At 41.2% G+C, this 24838-nt stretch overlaps 1 protein-coding gene across 1 annotated transcript; it reads left to right on the forward strand.

The window, feature by feature from the left end:
• Positions 1–356: 356 nt before the first annotated feature.
• On the forward strand, positions 357–23578 carry LOC310936769 (RNA polymerase II elongation factor ELL2-like; the record flags this gene model as incomplete). Its single annotated transcript, XM_083900911.1, has 12 exons — positions 357–509; positions 1536–1583; positions 12095–12222; positions 13849–14012; positions 16723–16958; positions 19524–19648; positions 20475–20580; positions 21138–21627; positions 22155–22206; positions 22501–22672; positions 22766–22810; positions 23457–23578. The coding sequence occupies 12 exons, from the start codon at positions 357–359 to the stop codon at positions 23565–23567; spliced, it is 1830 nt and encodes a 609-aa protein (XP_083757037.1). The 3' UTR covers positions 23568–23578.
• Positions 23579–24838: the final 1260 nt, after the last annotated feature.

The raw sequence follows: 24838 nt of genomic DNA on the forward strand, positions 1-24838 counted from the left end.
ATCGATTCACCTGTCCTCATCATTCACAGCCAAAGTTTTCCTTGTGTGATATTATTATTTTTTTGTGTGAAGTACTTCCAAAAACTTGCTTGAATAAATTTCCAAATTGTAAAAATCACTTTAAAAAGTACAAGTACACAAAAACCTAGTAAATAACAGTAACCCGAGTGTGTATGTGTATGAACGTCAGTGACTGACTACTGTGCACCGGTGCACGCAGCAGTCTGCCCTCAGGTCACGGAGCTGTTGTCGCTGTGGCTCCGCCCCCCTCGCAGTGACGTCAACGTGCGGAGCGTGTGTGGAATGGAGAGGGCGAAAGCAGCTTTAATTGCACGACAGAGAGAAAAAGGGCAGCGATGGCTTCACTGAGGCAGGAGCAGCGTTATGGACTGAGCTGTGGAAAAAGCAGCAGGAGCGGCGGTGTGTGCAGCGGCAGCAGCAGGACGTTGTACCATGTGAAGCTCACAGACACAGCACTGAGGGCGCTGGAGGCTTATCAGAACCTCAAGGTACTTCACTACTGTCTCTCTGTGTGTGTGTGTGTGTGTGTGTGTGTGTGTGTGTGTGTCAGTCAGTCAAAGTTGAGTTATTCTTCTTCTGCTTCTTAAACTCACGCTGCTCTCTTTGTTGGTGTTTGTCATTTTTGTAAGATAACTCTCTGTCGCCGTGTTATTGTTTGACTGAGTCAACGAGAGAGGCTCAAAAACAAGTTTATCATTAACTTGTGTGACAGTGTTAACCCCCTCTTTCACTGTGTTGACTACATTTTGAGTGAAAAGCGTCGTCAGTGTCAGCTGTTTGGTTCTGAAGCCCAACAGTCAAAAGTCTACTTATCTCTACGATAAGTCCAGATAAGACTAGTTTGTCTCTTAATTAGCTCCAGCTGAGTCCATCATCAACACAGCAAACTGGTTAGCTTAAATTCAAACAGATTACATGATAATTGTACTCCCTAGAAGATGAGTAATGGGATTATAGGACTTTACATTGTTTATTTACAAAGTTATGTCGGATTTTGTTGTATAATAAACTTAGAAAAATAAATTTATACTCACTCTGCACTTTATTAGGCACACAGGACTCCTCATAAAGTGTCACTTTTATGCTAGCTAACTTGGAGGTTTGATATGTTGTGCATTCAGAGATGAGTCAACAAGTGGTTGCCCTTCTATTATACCATTCCCTGTAAACCCTGGAGATGGTTATGTGTGATCATCACCACACACCAGCAGTTCCTCAAATACTCAGATCAGCCCATCTGGCACCAACAACCGATGCCACGTTCAAAGTCCCTTAAATCACCTTTCTTCCCCATTCGGATGCTCAGTTTTGAACTTTAGCAGGTTGTCGTGACCATTGTCTGCAGGTCTAAATGAACTAAGTATTCCTGCAGTGTGACCGTCTGATTGGATATATTGCAGAGTGTAAATCGTCAAAGGAAACCTTTCACAGATGTCCTGGAAGTGTGCAACTAACACTATTTGTGAACCACTATGAAATACCTTATTATTTTTCTGTCTTGTCTCTCATTTTAGGGATCGTTACCAAATGAACCATCAGTTTGTTTCAAAGGCAACCAAGGGGTAAGTTTGTAATGTTTTATTGTTATAATAGTGCTCACTTTGTTTTGTTTAAATACAAGAAACGGAATTTGATATGCAGCATATCGCTAAAGGTGTGCGCCACTTAGTTTCTTAACTACAGAGAATCTCTGGGACTCGCGTGTCCGTCCACACTGCTGCGGACAAACTGCACAGATCAGAGCTTAGAGCTGGTTGTCTCCAGCTGATCGGAGGCATGGAGGTTACTGGGTCAGGCTGGAGACTGTGGAGAGGCTTTGTTATGTCAGCGAGCAGTGCTGGGAAAAGGAGGAACGGAGGGAGGGAAGACATGCACACACACACACACACACACACACACACACACACACACACACACACACACACACACACACACACACACACACACACACACACGATGAGAGAGTCAACAGTGGTGAAAGGAGTTAGTCAAATGAGGAGACTTCAGTGGCACAGATCAGCTGTGTGCACCTTGTTCTCATTTGGGGAAATACACTTCAATAATGAATGTCAGGGGCTGTGATAGTGGGCTTCCTGTCTGTCCTTTATTATTTCAATAACCTGGTGGGTGTGGCTTTATTTTTATTTTTCTCCTGCACACTCTCGGGGCTCCTCTGCCTCAACAAGGAAATGTATGGCTTTAAGTTTGTCGAAAAGCTGCAAATCCAATCCAAGGCTTTGCAGCTCACTCTTTAAGCTGATGGACTGGAGTTTGTTCTGAGACGTAGTCGGCCAAATAAACCTTGCACGGTGTCTGGATTTAGTCCACATGACTGGACAAACTACTGTTACTCGGCAACAACGGTCTGATTTGCATGCAGACAGTTGGTTAGAGTTAAATGCAATTATTACAATTATGATTGTGCCATTTAAATGCATCCTGGATGCATCTCCTGTGATGACATGAGCGACTGAGCGAACAAAAAGGGATGTGGGGAGCTCAAGTGAAAAAAAGCTTTGCTCGCAGTGCTGTAACATAAAATAAGATTTTAACCATTAGAAAAAGAAGGGAAATGTCTGTGTTGAGTCACAAAATAATTTACCTGATTTAATATTTTACTTTTACTGTGTAAGGACAAAGTGGGAGTTCGATAAGGTGACCGTTCATCCACAGACACCAATATACTCTGCGTGATTGTAAATGTTGTCATCTACTTATGTTGTCCATGCAGACATGCTCGTGCTGCTCAAGCATTTGTGGATTTCCTTATTGACATATGACGACATTATGAAATGAATGGAGTCTGAGATCATGTGCATAAGTTTAAATGGAACCGTTGATGCGAACGCATGAAGCAGAACGCGTGTGCAACTCTCTGCTGACACAGAACTTGGAAAAGTATTGCGATGCCTGACTGTCAATGTGGCCGAGGGATTGCAGGGAATTTCACACCACTCCCCAAAACATGACACAAAGAGCCAGAGTTATTAACCAAATTAGCGTCTCTAGAGGTAATAATCAAGTCATAATGCTCTTGATTACAGTGTGACACATCATTATGACTTTGGTATGCATTTGTATTTCCCATCTCTATGACTCAGACCGTCATGAATGGGTGTTTTATTTTTGGATGTGCTTGTGTGTGTGTTTGTTGTTTGCACAATTTGTTAGCTACACAGGTGAACTCTGGGAAGCTAATTTCCCATCCTATTTACACATTTGAGTCCTACTTTTCTGTGCATGCTTGTGTGTGCATTTGTATGAGAGCTGACATTTGTATGTATTGACATGCCTGGTATAAAAGTTGTTAGTTGTGTCCTGTGTGGCCAAAAGACATGATTTATTCATGTCCCACCTCCTTTTTCCTGTCCTGCCCTCTGTGTCTATTGTGTAGCCGTCTTAAGCCAGACCAGAGTGGATCCCCTGAGGACTCGCTGTGTGCGGTGTGTGTGTTTGTTTTGCTTGCATGTATAAAAGACCGAGGGAATGAGGGTATTTTTCTTTTGCACTTTGCTTTTTTTTATAAGCATGTGTGTTTGAGTTCAGGTTTTTGTCTGCCTGTGTGTTTACGCCATCTATGGCGAGATCCCCAGAGCCCCCCTCTCATTGTGTGTTTTCTCCTCAGATTTGAATAACAATAACGGTGGGAATGTAGTGCCGTGTGTTTGTCACCCTGTTTAGCCAACCTAAAATGAATGGAGTTTTTGTAGCTCGACACATTACAGTAAGTCCAGGTGTTGCTGTGACCTGCACTCAGGGTTTGACTGTGCCTAACATGACAAAAACTTTCCAGCTGTGGAGCCAGTGGAACAAAGACGCTGCACATCAATAACATTAAGCTATTTAAACATAAGCACACATTAAAATCTGGTCTTTTATCTGTCAGTGCTTTAACTTTCTTTAAAAAGACGCAGCTTATCTAATTTCATTGATGGCTCTAAAATGCACACTAAATGTATGTGTGAATCATCTTGGAAGCTGCACTGTAAAAACCATAGCAACTTGTTCATTGTATTATGTTGGTGAATATTGTGCTAATATGACCAATGTGATCTTTGGAGGGTCAGGGCTACACGTGAACAAAAAGTAGGATAAGTAACTTTAACATGTGCACGCTTTCTCACTCTGTAAAAGCTTTCACTGTATTCCCATAATCTGTTCAATGTATTTATCCTGTATACGTTGTTGTTGTTGTTGTTGTTGTTCTCACAGGTCATGTTAATCTGTCTCTGCACAAAAAGAGGAAATTGAGGGATTATGACGTTTTAAACGGCAAAGTAGCTGCAGAGGCTACTGGGAGCTAACAGCAGTTAGCATTTGGAAAAGTGTTCATTTGCAGGCTCTTGTATCTTGTAACATGTATCCACGGAACAGATAAATCCTCTGAGGCTGGAAGTTTGTGTAGAACTCTGTGCTGCACTGTGGAGCCAAGAGTAGAACTTATCGCGGACTTCCGGTTTTTGGAAACCCTTGCTAGCACTCTTGCATGTTTTACGGACAAAGCAGAGCTCCGCGAGACAATTCCAAGGATTTAGTGCATTGTGACGTCCCAATGAGTGCAAAAACATGAGTGAGTCATCTTTTTCACACTTTGCTGACTGATAGGGCCTACAGAGTCCCAAATATAAGGATTTAAATGATTAAAAAGTTGATTTTGCATAATATGTCCCCTTTAACAAACATGTGAGGGTGAGGTGAAGACAAGTAGCAGTGCAAGCTCCAGTAGCAGCTGCAGCAGCGCTCTGGAGAAATGTGCCATCGGTTCATTTGGGAAGCTTGGAGATCTGGAGCACACCGAGGAACGTGTCCCATCTAATTCCCTCGAGTGAAAACCCACACAGTAAGCTAATGAGGGATAAAAGGGATAAAAGGGTACGCACCCACTCACATACGCATATTACGGCATGGCCCTGCATGTAAAGAAACATACTATGGGAGGGGGGTAAAAAAAAGAGCAGATTCTGACAGGTACAGTGACCCATATTTTTTGAAGTTGATTGTTTGGCTCTGAGGCAACTGCTCGAGGTATCTTTGCGGGCTCTGCAGAGGGAAACCTCGGGGGGATTCTTGTGGCACCACACCCCTTCCTATCATCCTGCTTCATTATCAGCCCCGTCTTCCCCAACACTGCCAGCTTGCAGCTCTGGCAGCAGTTTGGTTACTCTGTGCAATTGCAAATGAAAAGGAGCGGAGGGTGATTATAGGCTCTGTCTTGATTACATACGTCTACCACTTGAGGCAGCCACATTAATCACTCACTTCCAGCATGTAGACCTCAGCTACAGAGAAAACACTGCATGTCTCTGAGTGTTGACTGACAGATTGTGGAACCATGCGCATCAAACGCAAGAGTTTGACAGATACTGAATATTAAGTCCTGTTTCCACCAAGCGATGCAGTTCACTTCAGCTACCAAAATAACTGACCTGTACATTTTTGGCACCAGTTCATTGTGGTACCATTTGTTGGAGCTAGGCACACTGCAGCCTGTTGATGGGTCACCGTAGAACCATCACTTACATGCGACAGTTTCTTCCCTGCAGCTCACGGTCTTCTCTCTAAATAAACTTTTCTTCTTGTGATAAACAGCTACACGTCGAGAAGAAAGAGCACAGAATGATGGATTGATCCTTGATTGTTGCCCTTTGTTTCCTGTATCGTGTTCTTTTTCTTTGGCGAGCTACGCCGCCCGGCACTGGTATGACGTTACGCTAATTTACGTAGCTGCCGCAAGTTACGTAAATAGCTATGTAATTTATGTATCTGGCCCACACACGCCAGAGTGGAAACACAAATCAGATCAGGGTGTACCCCTCCAAACCGTAGCGTGGTGAGCGGAACTGCATTGTACCACTTGGAGGAACTGAGGCTAACCACAGGAGTCTGACGGATACTGTAATATTTGAGACCAATTTCTGGGTTTACTCTATAGTTTCCGTACATCTGCCAGTACCCAATTTGTGTGTATATATATATATAATTGTCTTAAATTAATTTTTAAAAATTCTTTCAAGCATATATGTGCCTGTTGTTCTGGGTTATCCCTTTTTGAATGTTTGTCTCCATCTCTGCTGCCCCCATCCTTTCCTCTTCCACTGTGCCAGAGACACAGATGCACATTGTGTTTTGTATCACTGTCCTCCATTGTGGAGGAGACTTGTCTTAAATGGCGTGTGTCAACTTGTGGCCCTGGGAACCATTGGGCTCTTTTGTTTGCGATGAGATGATGAGAAGCAGTATTTACCAAGTGTGGTGTGGATGACGGCGGTGGCTGGCTGCATGAACATGTGTTTTTGTAGCTCTTGTCTATGGGAGTCTTTAGAGCCATCATGGCGGAGATCTTTGGCTGATGGCTAGACTTTGGCCGTTCTTATGTCTCAGTGCTCAGACTCTAATGCTGATTACACACATGGTGAGAGGGGCTGGAGCTGAGCCCCTTTCTGCTCACACTGGATTAACACAGACACACACACACACATATAGTTTGCATGATCACCCAGCCCCAGAGTGACTTGCCTCCTGCTGATAACAGCCATTGGTGGTGGCGACAGGTTTCACTCCCTCCTCCGCCTTCAACTGCACCTCCTATCTACCAGAGAGGGGGAAGCAGTGCCACTCTGGAGCTGAGGAGGTCAGAACAAAAGACAGCCTGTTTTCAGAAGGCCATTACTCAGGCTGTAGAGGATGTGGAAACAATAGGCTGCATGAGATCTACACCCAGACCCCACATTCACCCAAAAGCTAGCAGGAAACATAAGCCCTGTGCACTGACAGCAGTCTCTCACAGCTTTTGTTCAGTCGACTTTATAGTTTGATAAAGCCAAGAAAATTTGCCTTTACTGGCCAACAGATTTGGAAATGTGTGAACATTTATGACAGTTGAGTGAACTGTGGCTCATTGAGAAAGTGTTGCCACACATAGATTTGGCTTTTAATGTGTTAAACTTGACAGTCTGGACCTTTTTAGTGAGTTATCCAGTGGTTTTCAGGTTGAATCTATGCATCTGATGTAAGGTAGTGTGGCCTTTTGACAGCAGTATGCGTCTGTGTCACAGTTAGGCCTCATCTATATGGAAACGAGACGTTTTTGAAAAAGATTTCTTTATCCATACACAATGACTTTAAATACATATGCCAGGCCTGTACATGGTGCTGTAAAAACCAAAAAGGAGGATAAGTATGCGCATGTGTGCTGTGCACAAACTTTAAAAAAATGTATAGGTTTGTTCAAATAAGTATACATTACAATACAGTCACAGGAACAGAGATGGAATGAACCAAGCCAGGGGAACTAAGGGAGACAACCATTCATACACTCTGGTGTAAAAACTACAGATAATTATTTTATCTTCAATTTCTGCCAAATGAAAAATAATTCACCAACATTTTACACATTGGACTTGAAACAATGTGCAGTTAAGAGGTTAGAATTATGACATTTGTAAGATTGTCATTGTCATTACGCTGTGCTGTTGCTGCATTCCCTTACATGTAGTATGTTCACATTAAGCCACGAATCTAATTATTATACGACAAAAGTGGTGAATTAAGGAAGTAATTGACATCCAAATGTGAAAATGAATACATTATTGTGGGAAGAATTTGGGGCAGTGGTCAGTCTCCATGATGGTGTGGGCTGTACTGCACTGAACTCATTGCATGTTGGACAGAAGGTGCAATAAGTCACGTTATTCACTATGAAGAAAAAAGTAGCTAAAAATATATATATATATAACTTTGCTGCAGACATAATCATGTATTTTATAAGACTGTAAATATGTGGAAGAGATGCTGTATTCATTCCAGCATCACAAACCTTAGTGCATGTGTTGAAAACGATGATGTCCTGAGCTCCGGCCTGACTGAAACCATAATGTAGATCTTTAAAGCTACTATTTAAATCTTAAAGAGATCTAAAAATATATTTTTTTAGTTTTTGTTAGTCAAATGGATGTGAGTAAAAGGCTAAAACTGAGTTGAGACAAAAAGTGCGTTGAAGTTTGCAGATGAGGAAAGCAGGTGTAGCGACAGGCAACACCTCCAAGAGAGATTGATGATGGAGACAGACGGCAGAGAGCCAGGGAACACTTCATATTTTGCTTTTTGTTGAAACAATGGAGAGATTATTGAAAAAACAGAGACCGTCTTTGATGCATTACCTAGAAAGGAAAAGTAGAATGTTTGGTGTGAGTGAGACGGCCCTGAGGGTCAGACTGAATCGTCTGGAAGTGAATGTGTGGAGTCATCCAGTAAAAAGGGGGCCACAGTTCGCATTAAAGCAATGAATTATGTGTTGACGCACGTGTTGGGTTTGGGTTTGAACTCTGGGGTCATTGAGCATTTCCCAGAGTGCAAGTCACTTGAAAATGTAGGGCAACTTTGCCCTTAACATTTTACGCATAAACCCACGTCAAGAAATGTTCTCTTTTAACCACTTTGCTAACTTTAAGGAAACTTATTTTGTTGTTTTATTGACGCTTCATTTAACAAGTGCTAAGATCAAGAGAAACTCACAGATTGCCTGAATATTTAACTTTAAAGAAAGACGATAAATATTTCATTATTCATGGTCAGTTGAGCACTTTAAGTGCCAAGTCCTTTTGTATGAGCAACTTTCAGGGCTTGAATTGTCATGTGTGCTTCTCAGGAGGATGCACCGGGCTTTAGTGTGGGCCCCAGTGGCTGGGAACCACAGTGCTCGTTGTAATTTGCACAGTAGGGGTCAAGAAATCTGCCCGCTGGGGTCATACAAACCAAAATCACTGGATGAATGCCAGCGAGTGCTCCTGGATGCTCTGCATGTCTGTGCAGTCGTAGCAGCTGCAGCCCTGTAACGGCACCAAGCCCTGAACACATGAGTCAATTATTTATTATTGCTGCTCTGAAGGAAGAGTGGCATAGCGTTTGTATCACGTTCCCTCAGTGAGAATAACACTGACCTTTTAATTCATTGATTCTGTCCATTTATATCTGCAGCTCTTGCAGAGACGAGTGTGAAAAACTTGCATTGTTTTAATGAATGGAAAGTTTTTACAAAAGAGCAGTAAAGTAAAATTATGAATTCTGCTGGAATTTAGGATGCCAAACCCTCGCTAAAGCCTAGTTTTTTGTTTGTTAGTCGAGTTCAGAGCTGCGAGCAATGATTCTAGTACCCTTATAGTTGTTGTCTGTCTGTCTCATCGCAGCATAGCTTAAAAAAAGACAGGTTATAGTGATGCTTTGGGAAAACTGTGGAGGACTTTCTCTCTTTAGATTTTTCTTACAACACCATTCTCATTACATTTAGGCCACAAATCAATAATGATAATTTGTTTCTAATCAATTTTTCTGTTCTCTTATTTCAAATCACAGTTTGCACATCACCATAATATCACATGACCTCATATGTTATTGAGCTCCGACTCAAAGCAGTTTCACTGCCTTTTTAACCACAACTAATGAAAAGTTCCACAGTCACAAACATCCAGTGAAAGCTTTGTGAGTGTATCGCTGAAGGGCTCAGCGCTCAGGTAACTATTACATAATCCAGAACAGGACCCATGAAATGGAAGTCATGTTAGGAATGGAGGAGATTCACCTGTGCAGCTGCATGCAAGCTGCCGTCACTCTTTGAAGTGCTATGGAAGCTCTGTTTTAATAGACTTTAGCTTTAAATGAGATAAAGGTTGCAGCAGACTGATAAGAGAACAGAACCAAAGTCTGGTTTTGATCCAAACATCGTAGGTGAGGTAATGAGCAGCCCTGCTGAATGTTGAGCATATTGCCATTTTTTCCTAGTTATTTCAAACTTATAGATAGTCTCATCAAGAAAAAAAAATACTTTAATGAAATGAGACACTGTTTGTGCAAGCAAAATGCAAGTGTGTGCAAAATGAAACAGCTCTTGATATTAGCACTCAAAACATGCTTTCACTGATCCTTTTTTATCTATAAAGTTTGGCCTCAACTTAAGTTTGAAGCATTTTGCAATGCTCTAATAACAATCATGGTAATAAGAAGAACCGTTCAAACATCGTCAAAGCTCCAGGGCTACAAAGATTATGTTTAGTTTAGTACAATGTGGGTGAAAATATATTTGTTATTTGCTCATTAATTTACTGTCAATGTCTTTATCAATATCTCTCTTCACTGTCTCTTATGTAGCACCAAATGCTCAGAAAAGTGTACTTCTTCAAAGTGTGGTGTTGTAAATTTCGCATAAAACTAAATGCATGCACCAGTGGAGTATTGCAGAATGGAGGTGCAATTACATCTTTTTCAGTGGTTAAATCAGTCTAGATCCCGGCTCTTTTTTTTATTTTCTCTGATCCTGATCTGTTATTATGTCTCAGTGTGTGTTCGTGTGTGCATTTTTCTGCCCTGGAGGTTGCAGCCTTGGCTCAGCTGCGCTCCACTGAGTCTGCCATGAGATGTCATGGAGGCCTCAGTGGAGCGGACTCATAAAAACACTGTTTACCCAAAGAGATTTATTTAAAGTTACAGATTGGCACAAAGTAGCACTCTCTATCCTCTCTCTCTCTCTCTGTCTGTCTCACCATGTGCTTTTACCTTTGCATTCATCCATATACATAAAATGTTTTTAGATTCTGGGGAAACAAAGAGCGACAGGCACCACTTGCGGAGTGCAAAGTAAATAATGCAATGGAAATGCAAGAATAAAAATTAGCCTGTTGTGCAAATTTAGAATCACGCTGTGTCATGTTCCCTTTGGTATTTAAATTGCCTTTCACCTCCCAAAGCAGTGAGCAGCAGTAAAGGGTGGTTAATGTCACATCGTGCAGCTGTCTGATACACTGTACACTGAGAGACAGTTGTTAATTCAACACATCAGTTTGAGTTGGAGTATGTAGTACACAGTACATTTGACACGTATATTCTCGCATAGTGTTCTTACAAATAAAATTAGAATGTAGCCACTTTAATTTGTCTTGTGAGCTCTTTTGACCAAACCTTTGATTTATAATCACAATGTTTTTGAATCTGATGGTCAAATAATCCTAATATTTGCCAGATACATCATACATACAATATTTGTCATACCCTTATTTGGCAAGGAAGTCAAACTGAGATTAAGGATATTTGCAAGCGATACCTAGCTAAATACAAATGGTTGACATAACATAAAAAAAACATAAAAATAGTTTTTCACGACTCCTTGCCGCAGTGCCTTTTACGCCTTTGACCCAGAGTCGGACACGGAGTCAGAAGATACTGTCGCTCATACAATGTACAATGTACGCAATCGGATGTGCCCGGACTAGTGCCCGGAGCAGGAGGATTCGCTGTTCAGGAGATACGCTGTTTACGTAACTAGAGCGGGTTTTTTCAGACATCTTGCTGAGCTTGAGCTTACAACACAGCGTTCTCGGCACTGGCTGAACTGTTTGTTTCGAACTTTCGGGGCTTCATAAACGAGGTAATGAATGCAGATACACACCAAAAAAAACAGCGTTAATTGGAACCTCCGTTCTAGGTCCGCTTTAATACCTGTGACATTTTTATGACTTTCCAATGATAAATAAATGGTTGCAAATAATAATAATAATAATAATAAAAAATATGGTGATCCTATATTCTTCCTCACCAGACCTTTCTAATTTGTCAACATACTGTTTGTTCTGTTAAACACTTCACGTCTCTAGCAGCTGGTAGCTTTTGTTATTATCTGGCCTTGTGAGTTGTAAGAAAAGAAAAACCTTCATTGATTTATGCTGATTGCAAAAACCTTGACTTTGGACGACTCTGCGTTCTTGGCTACAACATATTTGGCATGGGTTTGTCTCCAAAAAATTCTGCTGAGTAGATAATTGTTTTCCCTCACCAAAGGTCGACAGTCTGAAAGATAAAAACGCATGAACTCAAAATTATTGGCAAGTTAAAGCAGCTGTCAGACACCATGGTAGTGAAAGACAGTATCACTGTTCTTTTAACACATGTTAATGTGCACACAGGGAGTGTTGAGTGCTGGGTTAATGTCTTTATACAAGCAAAAGTGTGATTAGATAAAAACGTACAAGGAAATCAATTTGTTCTTTTTGAATAAAATCTGACTTTCTTCCATTTTTCTTCACAGTACATTAAGATCCCGGCTCCCACTGCAGAGTCGCTGTCTGCTCTACGGATCTTCTCCTTCTACTTATCCAGCGACAGCAAAGATCAACCTCAAGCCAGCTTCGACTGCATCAATCAGTATGTCTCAAGGTATGAAAGGCTGATCAGGTGAAAACTGTTCATTTTCATGTATGTTTATGTTCCACAGAAAAAAACTTGTTAGTTTTTTGCCCTTAAATCAGCAAAGAATTATGAGGAAAACTGGATTAAATAAACGTTTAAAATATATGTTTTTTAAGTTCAGCTTTTTGTCCTTTTCATTGTGGTGGTGGTGGTCAGCACCTTTTTTTTGTTTCCTTCACTCTGTTCCCGTGTCCCTGAAGGCATCGTGAGAAACGGTTCTAAACAGGATGGGGCAATTGTAATTTCCTGTATATTTCTGGGCTGACCCTCTAATTACGGAGACTACTGTATATGATACCTTGTTTATGGGGTGCTGTGCTTGGATTCCATGCTTGGAAAGTGAGGATTACGCTCCATTGCTTCGTCCTGCTGCCAGGCAGCTAACTGTGGTCTGAACTGAAACTCGGCCACTGCTGCCAACAGCAACATAATTGTGCAGTGCAGGGGCAACTTTTCTCTCTGCCCCATGTTTGTTTAGGTATTTAGAGGATAAGGTGGGGAAATTATCTGTGGTCAAATATGAAATTAAAAAAAATGGTCATGTGGGAGGAATTTGAGCTTTAGAATAGCTCTGCACAAGTAAAAGTACATTTAATAGTTACAAGAAAAGAGACAGTTAAATAAAAACTACTGCAGTGCCCGTAGGAAGTATGTATTCCTATAGTGGGAGCTGAAGAAGTTTTTTCAGTTATAGTAATACATGATAAGGAACGTAAGTGCTAACTGCCGTGGCTGATAGTCACAACAGTTAGCTACGCTAATGCTAATCGAACCGCGTTGTACCTATTGAGGTTGTACAGTGTTTGTGTTATGTTAGCCCTATGCTAATGCTAACCGTAGCCTCGCTAGCTTACCTTTGGAAACAGGTTTGCCAAGTTAGCATGCTAATGCAAAATAAATGTGTGCTCGCGTATTGGTGAATGGACACCTACTTCATCGTTTCAGTATAACACCATGTTCTGCGGTGAACCGTGTGAAAAATGTCTCACCCACAGTGAGGACAGCCTCTTCACTCACCTCCCTGCTCCAGACAGGGCAGCTGCTGCTGATGAGCTGCTGCCTGCCTGGTGTAAAGTGATAAATCAGCAAAAATTTGAAAATCAAGGATGTACACCATCAGGCCATGATCAACCCATATCCAAAGTCAGGGTGATCTGACTAACGGTCAGCGAGATATGCCTGTCACAGACACACAGACAGACACACAGACACAACTTGCTTTAGAGATAGATGTGAGACAGTGATTCAGACCTGTAACTGTCTTGCTGTGAGGCAAAACTGCAAGCCACTGCAACACCACACAGCTATTAATCAATCCATTTACAGCATTAATGTCTGAGCATGTTCGTGTATTATCATTTTTGCTTTTGTTCAAGATGATCCTTGTTTTTCAAGTGTCTGCACACGAGCTAATCCTGGTGGTTTTTCCACGGACTTTCCCACACCTCGTGTACTACAACTCTATATCTAGTTCCCATCGACCTGTCTGTCATTTTATGCTGGATTCCATGCTGCTCGAGTTTCTACAGTGTTTAATCATACAGACAGCAGAAAGATCTCTGCATTTCAATGACTGTATTTCTTGTCTTGTAGCGACGGCCATGAGAAGCTGGAAGGTCAAGGCATCATCCAGGACAAGATCACCGTCTGTGCCACAGAGGACTCGTACCAGGTGACCCGTGAGAGGATGTCTCAGGTGGAGAAGGACAGCTGGAGCCGTTCTGCCATTGAGATCAAACCTGAAGCCACGCATCCAAGTAAGTAGAGAGGGAATGACGCATCTGAAAAACAGCTTTAAGCTTGGAAATCGGTCAGCTGAGTAGATGTGGATAAACTGATGGCGCATAAAAACTAAAATAGAAATATAATAACATCAATAAAAGTAATGGGGACATTTGCCTTGTTTTGAAAAATACAGCAAAAGCAGAAAACCAGATATCCTTCTGTTTTGGCTGTGAACTGTGAACCAGATGGGATGGTCATATTTTGCTTATAAAACCCAAACTTGGAACAAAAATCCACTCAATTGAATTGTATGTTGTTTTTTTCAAATTTGGTCCAATTCCTGTGAAAATAATTAATGATCACAATCAGCATTATCTGCCTTTGAAAGGTCAGTGTGTTAGTTGCATCTAATGGTGACATTCCAGATTATAACAAACAGAGAACTTCTCAGGTCAACGCTCCCTTTTCTACCATGCTTGCATAGTAAACTTTAAAAACCACAAAACGCATGCACTGGCTTGTTTTTTTCAGTTCGGGCTGCTGTAGAAACACGGCTATTAAAACAGCTATTTATAGTTTAAAATGGTTTTACACTTTAACCAAAAATACTTCTGGGTAGTATTATCAATTTCTGCCAACAAACCCCCCCACATATTGTACACTGGACCTTTAACTGTCATTCAGAGTTATAAGGGTCAGAAGCTCGGCAGATATTTAATATGAGGCTCTTACAGCCAAAGAAATAACAATACAAACAAATTAATTGCTGCAAGGTGTTGCAGAGAGTTTTCTCATTTAGCTCCAAGCAAATCACAAACATCTGCTAATTAGGGTTCGAGCACGACTGTGCAAGAAACCTATTGAAACTGAAAGAGTTATTATTATTACAAATTGGGTTTTTATAAAACCAGGTGAAAATTCAACTTGTGTTTGTGATTATTAAGGATACATTACATTATACTAATCATTTGAGAACATATCCATTTATTTTCTTGAGCTATTGCCTCAGTTAGGCAATATTGTTTCTTGACCTGATTCTAAATGTCTGTGTCACTGCTGGAGCCACAGAGAAGCTGAAACACTTGGCTGCTCAAACCAAATTTAGACTTTGTGGGTTGTGTAACATCAAGTCTTGAGGTGAAAATGTCTTTTCAACATATAGACCCAGAGGGAACCCTTTAATAACTGCACTCTAAATTTTCCTTTCAGTCTCGGGAGGTACTCAGGAACACACTGCACATTACCAGTCATGCCAAAACCTACAGCACATGCCTCTGACGGGACATAATCCATAATTATGAAATAATTCAGAGTATTTCCCATCATGATAAATGGCTGGTTGTAGAGTTAATATGTCTTGGCAGGGCATATTTCTGTGGATGAAAGGAAAGCCTTCTTTACGTGTTCCCTGCAGCCTCTCTCTGACCTTGAAACCTCAGATTAACCTGTAATGGGATGGGATTAGTGCAGGGAGATAGCTTTCACTTCTCTGACATGCCTCATCTGTCTACAGCAATGCTGTAACCAGTGATCGGCTGGGTGGTGACAGCATCTGAATACAAATAGCTGAGGGCTACCAAGCAGCATGCGATTCAGAAATAAAGGCGATTTGTAAAATATCATGTTTGCACTGAAGTCATTCAGCTGTTGTTTTTAGAGACACAAGTACAGGAGTTCAACAGGTGAGGGCAGTGGAAAGAATTTGAAGTTCGTCTGTCACAGCTTTTGTCTCATCTGCTTTTTGAAAATATGAAAAGCTTTAAAGTTTTAAGAACCCCAGTGGCACTTTTGACTTGCAGCTGTGGACCAAATGTTTCTCTAAAGGTCTGATGTATTACATTTCTCATGACTTGTTGAGAATGTAATGTTTTTGAAGAATAATTTTTCTTTTTTTTAAAGAAAATTGCAGTGCAGTTTAAGTGTGTGGGACACAAGGGAGGATGGATTTCAAAATTATATAATATGGTAATTACTGAGTCTGATTCCCAACATTCAATGTGAGGGTATTACACTGATGTTAGCCTACAGAACTTCTCATTGTCAAGCGAGTGCTTTACTTAAAGGTCCCATATTATGCAAAATCAACTTTTTAAATCATTTTAATACTACCACCAGTCACTTAAGTGTGAAAAAAGATGACTCATTTATGTTTTTGTGGTCCTCCTCAGTCTAAATACAGGAGATAAAACACGCAATGTTGACTTCCGCGCTCCTTGGGACGTCACAAGACGCTAAATTCCTCCGCTTTGTTCGCAAAACACGTGAGAGTGCTGGCGAGGGCAACAGTATCCGAAAACCAGAAGTCCGCAAAGTCCGCTTAAAGTTCTATTCTTGTGAAGCACAGAGTTCTACACAAACTTCCAGCCTCAGAGGATTTATCTGTCCAGTGGATACATGTTATATATGACGGCAATGTGCCTGCTAGAGTCTGCAAATGATCACTTTTCCGAATGCTAACTGCTGTTAGCCCTCAGTAGACTCTGTGGCTGATATAATTTCCTGTCCCTTAAGTTTCGTTTTACTGATATGGGACCTTTAAAATATATAATAATGATACATGGTATTACTGTAATATAAGCTCAGTTATCACACTATCACCAATATTACCCATTGTTACCCATGCATCTGCCACCAATGTCACTTTGACATGATATGATGTTGAGATTTTAGCAGTGCAATCAAATCATTAGTGATGAATTACTCTGAATATCAATATAAATCCTGTCCATTATCTGTTATCAGGTAAATGTGTCAAGTTCCACAAATGGACGACTCCTCCTCCTCCTGCATCAGACAAGCAGTCTAGCAACAACAGGAGGAGCGGTGGATCAGCCACACCAGCCCTGAAGCCCCTGAGGGAACGCATTATCCACCTGCTGGCTCTGAAACCTTACAGGAAACCAGAGCTGCTGCTATGGCTGGAAAGAGTACGAGTGAGCCCCAAAGACAAGGCTGAGCTGAGCACAATACTGGACGAGGTGTGTATGCACATGTGTGGGTGAATCATAGATCAATCACTGTTACCTTACTTTCTGCCTGATTTAAAACATTGGGAAAGATCTCAATCAATTGCTAGTCTTCAATACGGCACGACATCCATTTTGTGTCAAATAGTTGATAAAGCCCAAATACTTAACTTGATCCTTGAAAATGTAAGGTCATAAACCAATCAGTGACATTTCGATGGCTTATCACTTGGTTTGTGCATCTGTGTGGAGACATATTCAAGCCTCAACACATTTGTACATGTCTGTAAATGCACGTTGTGTGTGCTGTTGTGAAAAATCTACAAAACAGTTCTACACAAACTTCCACACTCAGAGGATTTATCTGTCCAGTGGATACATGTTATATATGACAGCAATGTGCCTGCTAGAGCCTGCAAATGATCACTTTTTTCTGAATGCTAACTACTGTTAGCTCCCAGTAGCCTCTTTGCCTGATGTAATTTCTTGTCCCTTAAGTTTCGTTTGAATTATTATTATTTTCTTTAAGGTGGACCTAAAGAGATACTACTAAACAGAGCGTTGTGAACAGGGCTGCTTTGGCAGGGTGATTGAACTGCTGTGGTGCTTCATTCTTATGGTATTTTGACCAAAGCATGTCACAGACATGTTCATTAGGACACCAGGGAACTAGTTTAACTTAAAGAAAATAGGGTATACTATGACTCCTTTAAGACCGGGTATTGGCACATAGTAAACTTCATTTAGTACTGTTAAATTGTTTTAATTAGAGGAGATAAGAACTTTAACATAGTGGTGCTTCACACCACATTTTAACAACAACAACAACAACAACAACAGTAATAATGATAATAACTGAAGTGCCTGTCACAAAATCCAAGGTCGCTGTACAAGGACAAAAGACAAATCCGTAACAAAAACACCAACAAAAAACAGTCCAGTGGCAAAAGCCTGCAGCAAAAAGTGTCTTTTCAACATTGATTTAAAAGATGGAGGGAGTGAGTTCCAATGGGTCGGCGCAGCAGTTGCCAAAGTTTTGCCTGCAGGTGCGGGGGATGGAGAGGAGGCCGAGGTCAGCAGACTTCGGTCTCCGGTGCACATGGAGGAGGTCAGAAAGATAATGTGTAGCAAGTGAATGGAGAGACTTGTAGCAGAGGAGGAAGAAGCTTGAAGATAATCCAGAATTTAACAGGGAGTCAGTGCAGATGTTTCAGTGTGGCGGGGTTGGTGGCGTGGTTGGTGGGGGGTGATGTGTTGTCAAGGTTTGTTCTGACTCTGGCAGCAGAGTTCTGAACATTTTCCTCTGAAAAACGACACACGACAAACAAACACAAAATGGGCAGACTTTAGTCAGGGTTGAATATAACTGTTTTCCAGTATGTGAGAATCAGGATCTGAAAAAGTAAGAGAGAGACCCACAGTTCAGCAAACATGTAATTATGTGCTGAAAGAAACCAGAAGGCCAGTTGTGCTTTAAATGTGATCTAATGTTGACATGACTGCACTGTATACATGTGTGAGTAACTCCCTGAATGAGTGCGTTTGTGCAATCATCATTGGTCTATGTGTTTACTTATCCTTGTGCTTGTTGATTTGTGTGTAATTAGGTCAAGGCTGTAATTGTCTCTGCAGAGATTTTGTTCACACTGGGTTAGGATGCTCACAAAGACACTTGTCCTCCATGAAAGGCCGTCGGCGATTATAGAGGAGGTTAGAGTAGCTGTGAGACAGATCACTCATCAGAGGGAAAAGAGTTTTGCTTTTCAGTCATTTGTATGGGCCACTTTAACATCCCAGTTGGTAGGTAGTGACAGTGTTAATGTTGAGGTCATTAATGTTGTTTGGTTTTCATTTCATTTCAAGGCGCCATATTATGATGATTAGCAAAAATAAATCAGGGAATTTAATGTATATTATTCTTATCGCTGTAATGTAGCTTTCTAAATGCATGATCATGTCATCCTGTGTTTCCTGAAAGCCTTTATGAACTAATTAGAATTTGGTGGTCTAAGGTCAAATTAATTGCGACTCTGAAAGTGCATTAGTCCATTAATGGATTAATTACTCCACTGTAATCTTTCACCATAGTGTAATGCTGTGTTTCCATCATGGTACAGTTTGGTTTGGAATGGTAAAGCCCTGGGTCAGACTTGCATTTCGACTGACAACAGTACTTTAACTTGGCTGTGCTCGATGGCCAACAGTGACATTGAACGCAACACAACAGACAACAAAACAATGGACAACAATGGAGGACATCAGCAGCTCTTTTTTCTTGCCCCGTTTGTCCCAACAAGACATCTTTGTATGAGAATAGACCTGCGGGCGATTACGCCGATCGCAAAGGGAGTGACGTTTATCCTGTTTGCCCCAATCAGCCGTCTGTCATGGGAGCAGTTCTACCTGTACCGTACCATTTTACTGTGGTACTCTGGTTCATTTAAAGTGCAGGGGATGAAACCTGAATTTAAAAGATTTCAAACTTAAATGTAATCCTGAACGCTGCAGATTTGAATCAGAAATCAAAGCCTTTAATTTAATTGAGATTAACATGTGTTGTGGTGTTTTGTGTCATAGGTGGCGAAGGTGAATCCCAAAGACAGCAGCTATCTGCTGAGGGACGACTTCTACAGGTATGTGCAGAGGGATTGGCCAGGCTACAGTGAGGAGGAGAGGCAGCTGATCATCAGGCTGCAGGCCAGGTGGGTCAGAGGCATGCACCGATGTAGGAACTTCATCTCTAACAGCTGTGTTTCCACCAAGCCGTACGGTTCAGTTCATTTCACCACACCACAGTACGGTTTGGAACAAGTCAAACCTGACCTGGCTTTGTGTTTCCATCGTGGTGGTGAAGGCTGGGTGGCAATAGCTGCATCACTAACATTCAAATACTATTTGAATTTGATGCCGTTTTCCTGTTCCATTCCCGTTGTTGCCCAGGTTTTGTGAACCTCTGTCGCTCCACCCTTAGCGTGGTGGTAGCATGCCAGACCACCAAACCAATGTTTGACATTCAAAACGCAGATAATTGTCCCATAATCAATCAGACTGTACTGGTTGGTGGAAACTGTTACAGCAAACACGTTTAAATACGTTTGTCTTTTGAATATGCCGAGTACATATTCGTTAGTTGTCAAGACACAGTCATCGTCATGACTGACAACAGCCCTGCAGTTGCCCTCATAAATCACATAAAACACTAAAAGAACACAACATAATTTTCTCTTTTTTCTAGTGAGTAGTATGATTGTTTCTCACAGCTGTGGTGCAGTACAGTGGTTCCCAGCTTTTTTATGTTGTCTCTTCCTCCTCCTCCACGTCTTCCTCGCTCATTCCCACACTCCTCGTGCATTATCAAGACTTGCAGACAAAACTTGTCTGTACCTGCTTCACACAGAGTCTGTTTCATTTCCATGCACGGCTTTATTAGTTTTCCCCCCTGCGAATCCACACGACTCTGCAGTGACACCAGTTAAATATGAGCGTTTCTAAACTTCATATCCTTCATTTTCTTTCTCTGTTTAACAGGAAGCAGATTAGCAACCAGTCAAGAAGTCTTCAAGCAAACGTATCGATACATAAATCCACAGAGGATACAACACCACATCTTGACACGCTGAAAAGTCCTGCAGTGGTAAATGACCATATTGTTTTTTCTATTAACCTTTTTTTTGTACATGTTTGTACTTATGGAAATAAGTATATACACTTACTGGCCACTCTATTAGACAGCAGGACACTAATAACCAGTGTGGTTGTCTGCTGCTGCTGTAGCCCCATCTGGTTTGACATGTTCTGGCTTCAGAGATGAAAATACTCAGACCAGCCTGTCTGGCACCAATAAACACGCCACGTTCAAAGTCTCTTAAATCACCTTTCTTCCCCATTCTCATGCTCAGCTTGAACTTCAGCAGGTTGTCTACATGCCTCAATGCATGGAGTTGCTGCCATGTGATTGACTGATTAGATATTTGCATTTAAAAATCACTTGAACAGGTGTATCTAATAAAGTGGCAGGTGAGTGTATTTACAGAAAATGACCTCGTTGTCTTTGGCGTATTGGTTTTTGTGGGATGCTGTTGTTTACTGTGTGGTGGTGAGTGATGTGAGAGCATCAGACTGACACTTGGTTTGTGTAATCCATAACAAGAGTGTAAACACTACCGTCTGTCTTTTTTCGTCCTCTCCCAGAAACGCCCTGTGCCTTTTGACTCGCTGGAGAGGCTCGCCGTCAAGAGGCAAAAACTTGTGGAGCAGAGGTTGCAGCAGCAACCAACCACAGCAAACGGACTCTTAAACGGTAAATCACACGACAATGCAAATCCTACCCTCGACCACAGCTTCCACACAAAGACTGAGTTCCAAAGGACAACTAACCATGCCGGTATCCAGAACGCCTCACCGGGCGACAACAATGACTTTCCTGTCGTGCACAAGCTGTCGAGCGCCGCTGACGCACCTGTCTCAGAGAGCAGAGGTCAAGAACCCAATTTAAGCAGTTATCAGCCAGCGCAGGGCGACACTACTGCCTGCACTCGGCAGCCGTTCTCCAACAGCCACCACAAAAAGAAAAAGCCTAAAAAGCACAAAGACAAGGAGCGGGAGAGGTTAAAAGACAACAAGGGCAGTGACTGGTTGGAGAAAAGTCCTGATCTGAAGCAGAAAGGGGACAAACTAGACGGTAAGACCTTCTAACTGATCTCTAAAAGTGACTACAGCTGAAAACAACACTGATATAAGAGGGTTATATGCTTGGTTTGAATATTCTCTCATACTGTTGTGGTCACCTTTTGTTGTTATTATCAAGTGTTTACTGCTCTGCACTAAGACGGCCTGAAGCTAACCACAAAAGCAGCTGTAGATGTGTGTGTGAGTTTGTGTGAGTGATCGCGTCTCATCGCTCACTGGTGCATTTATACAGTATTATCTCATGAGCATGTCTGTGTTTTGCTCCCTTAAGCTTGCTCTCTTGAGTCCTCGGCGTGTTATGTGGCTGATTGACTCAACAACAGCTCATGCAGTGCTTTGGGTCACTAAGCTAAGGTGTCTCCTGATACCCACAAGCTCAGACACACACTCATACTGTGACTATTTTGGAAAAACAACCCCGTATTGCTCATGTTTCAGACAGTGACAAAAACCCTAATGTGTGGTTGTTTGTACTCAAATGAAGGTTGTTTTCCCGTGTCCTGTCGTTTCTTTTTACAGATGCTGAAATCACAAATGCAGTCGACTCTGAGGAGAAGCCAGATTATGTTCTGTGAGTGTAAATGGGATTTAAAATCATTTTATTTTGTCATTTTATTTGCTTAAATGATGTGACATTTGACTGCATAATTGCTGTTCAGTTATTATAGCTAAACAAAAGTCTATGTTAAAGGTGGGCTGCATAATATTGTGGCCTTATGGTGCCATCTGGTGTCTAAAGGAGGTACTTCTAAATTTAAGGAAACGTGGGCAAATGTATTAGCAGGATGAAACTTATGTTTGTCCTTTTCTGCTTTTATAACATGTTAGAATTTATTTGACTAACTCTAAAAGTGTCTCTGTGCAGCACCTACGGCCCCATCACGAGCGTGGAGCAACGGAAGCAGTACCAGGAAGATTTCTGCGCCGAGTACGACGAGTACAAAGACCTCCACTCCCGGATCGCCACCATAACGCACATGTTTGTGCAGCTGGGTTCGAAGATCAAGTGCCTGTCCCCAGGCACACAAGACCATAAGGTACTTATGCTCATCTGTGTTAACCTCCTACAAACACAGGAACAATGCACGGGTATTATTTTTTTTGATTAATTGTTTTTTTCTCCTACGTAGATAATGGAAGAACAAATACTAGAAAAGTACAAGAAGTATCGTAAGGTGAGTCTGCAACTGTCGTTTCCGTTTGAATAGTTGGCATAATTTTCCATTTTCACAAGAGCTTACTGTAGTTTCCGTCCACCTGGTTTTATGCACATTTAATTTATGTGTAAACACAAATAAGATTTATTTTCATGTGTCCATATACTGTATGTTGTTTCTGGGCTGGGATGATGTGATGATTAAAGCAAGATGTGACAATGGAAACCATTGTGACATGTATGTAAACGTCCAGTGAGGAGATAAAAATAGCTGCAGATCTGTGAGCAGTGATTAGAGAGGCTGTAACATCCATGCATAATACATACGGAAAACATCAATGCATCTTGTTTTCTAGTTATTTTATTGTTATTTACATTTTTATCAAGAGGAGACTTAATGAAACGTCTCCTAATATTTGCACAGTGTTACTAAATTGAGTTAAATTAACCATATTTGGATTGACATCCAGCTATGGTGACAATAATTTCAATAAATAACTCAATAATGACTAGCTTTTGAAGCAATGATGATTTTTGACGTTTGTTGTGTCAAACCTGAGGTATTATACAATTTTCTGAGAAAAAATAGCTGTTGACTAATGAAAATGACTATTTCACACCATTGGGTCAACAAATCACACATTGCTTGTTTTTCTTCTCCACAGAAGTTCCCCGGCTACCGGGAAGAGAAGAAACGTTGCGAGTATCTCCACGAGAAACTGTCCTACATCAAACAGCTCATCATAGACTATGACATTTCCCAGACGTCATCATAGCATCAGGCCCAACTGTCGAACTCCAGGAGCCACGGACGACGAGATAACTGCGAGCACTAATTATGTGGTAGATTTCACTCTGGTATTTCTTCTCGTTCTTCTATTAAAGGAATCATTTTGTGCTTTTACATGTTTTCAAGTCCAACAAAGAAAGAAACAAAGACGGTCTTGGGGTTATAAGATTTGTGCATCAGTGCGTGTGATGACACCGTTGTTCCCTAATAATACGTTTTTTTTGTCTGACTTTGTTCAAACCACTGTCGGTGTCGGTCATTTTAATGGAAATATGGGCAAGATAATAGGTAAATGATGTGCTTCTACTTAAAGAAAGAAAGTTCATATCAAAGTTGACTCGTGTGATTGAAGCAGAGAGAATGAATTTCTTCTCACATTCAGCTTTTTAAACATTATTATGGAGCTTATGCAGTTTCTCTTGCTGCATCATGAAGAAAATGACATCTGACGTATTTCACAAGTAGAAAAAGGGTTTAATTGTATAAAAAAAGAAAAATGCATTACATGAAGATATTTTTGCAATATAGGGGGCGCCACACTGTTTATGTGGGTTCATCTGGTTGGCTTTTATCATGAATGGAGTCTTTTTTTTTGGTCCATAAAATATTGATCGGTGTTTCCCAAACCTCGAAATGATGTTTTCAGATGAAGCAAAGACACTAGAAAATAATCACATTTAAGAGGCTGAAAAATCCCAAATGTTTTCATGTTTTCGATAGTAATTGATTAATATTGGATGCGGCCCTTCATATACTGTATATCCTGTTTCCCTAAATGCACTTCTGTACATCTTAAGTATTTATTCACCTCACCCATTTCTCTTCAAGGATTGGTGAACTTACCAAAATGCTTGGCCTTCACGGCTGTTGCAATAACTTTTGACGAGGAGAGACCATTGTTGTTCTCCCTCAGTTTTAATCGGGCACCAAGTCTATTTTTTCCCCCAAGTATTTAAAACCCACTGGAAAGGAGTGTGATTCTCTCTCTTTCCTTTTAGAACTACTGATGTATTTATTTCCAGCCATCTTCCTCTATCATGTGTTGTTGGTCTCCTCAGCTGGAAGTGTCAGATCGTGTTAGATCAAAGTGTTTGTATATCCAAGCGGCGTGGGGAGGGTGAGTATAGGAGAGGCTCAGGTAATATAATATGCTTTTTCCTCGTAACTCCATGCTCCTCTGAATATTAATGTAATTGAAATGGCAAAGAAAAGACAGGAGCTCGATGGCCGATTGACCACATATTCTAAACATAAGAA

The sequence above is a fragment of the Microchirus variegatus genome, assembly GCF_963457635.1.
Source record: "Microchirus variegatus genome assembly, chromosome: 14".
Taxonomy (NCBI): domain Eukaryota; kingdom Metazoa; phylum Chordata; class Actinopteri; order Pleuronectiformes; family Soleidae; genus Microchirus; species Microchirus variegatus.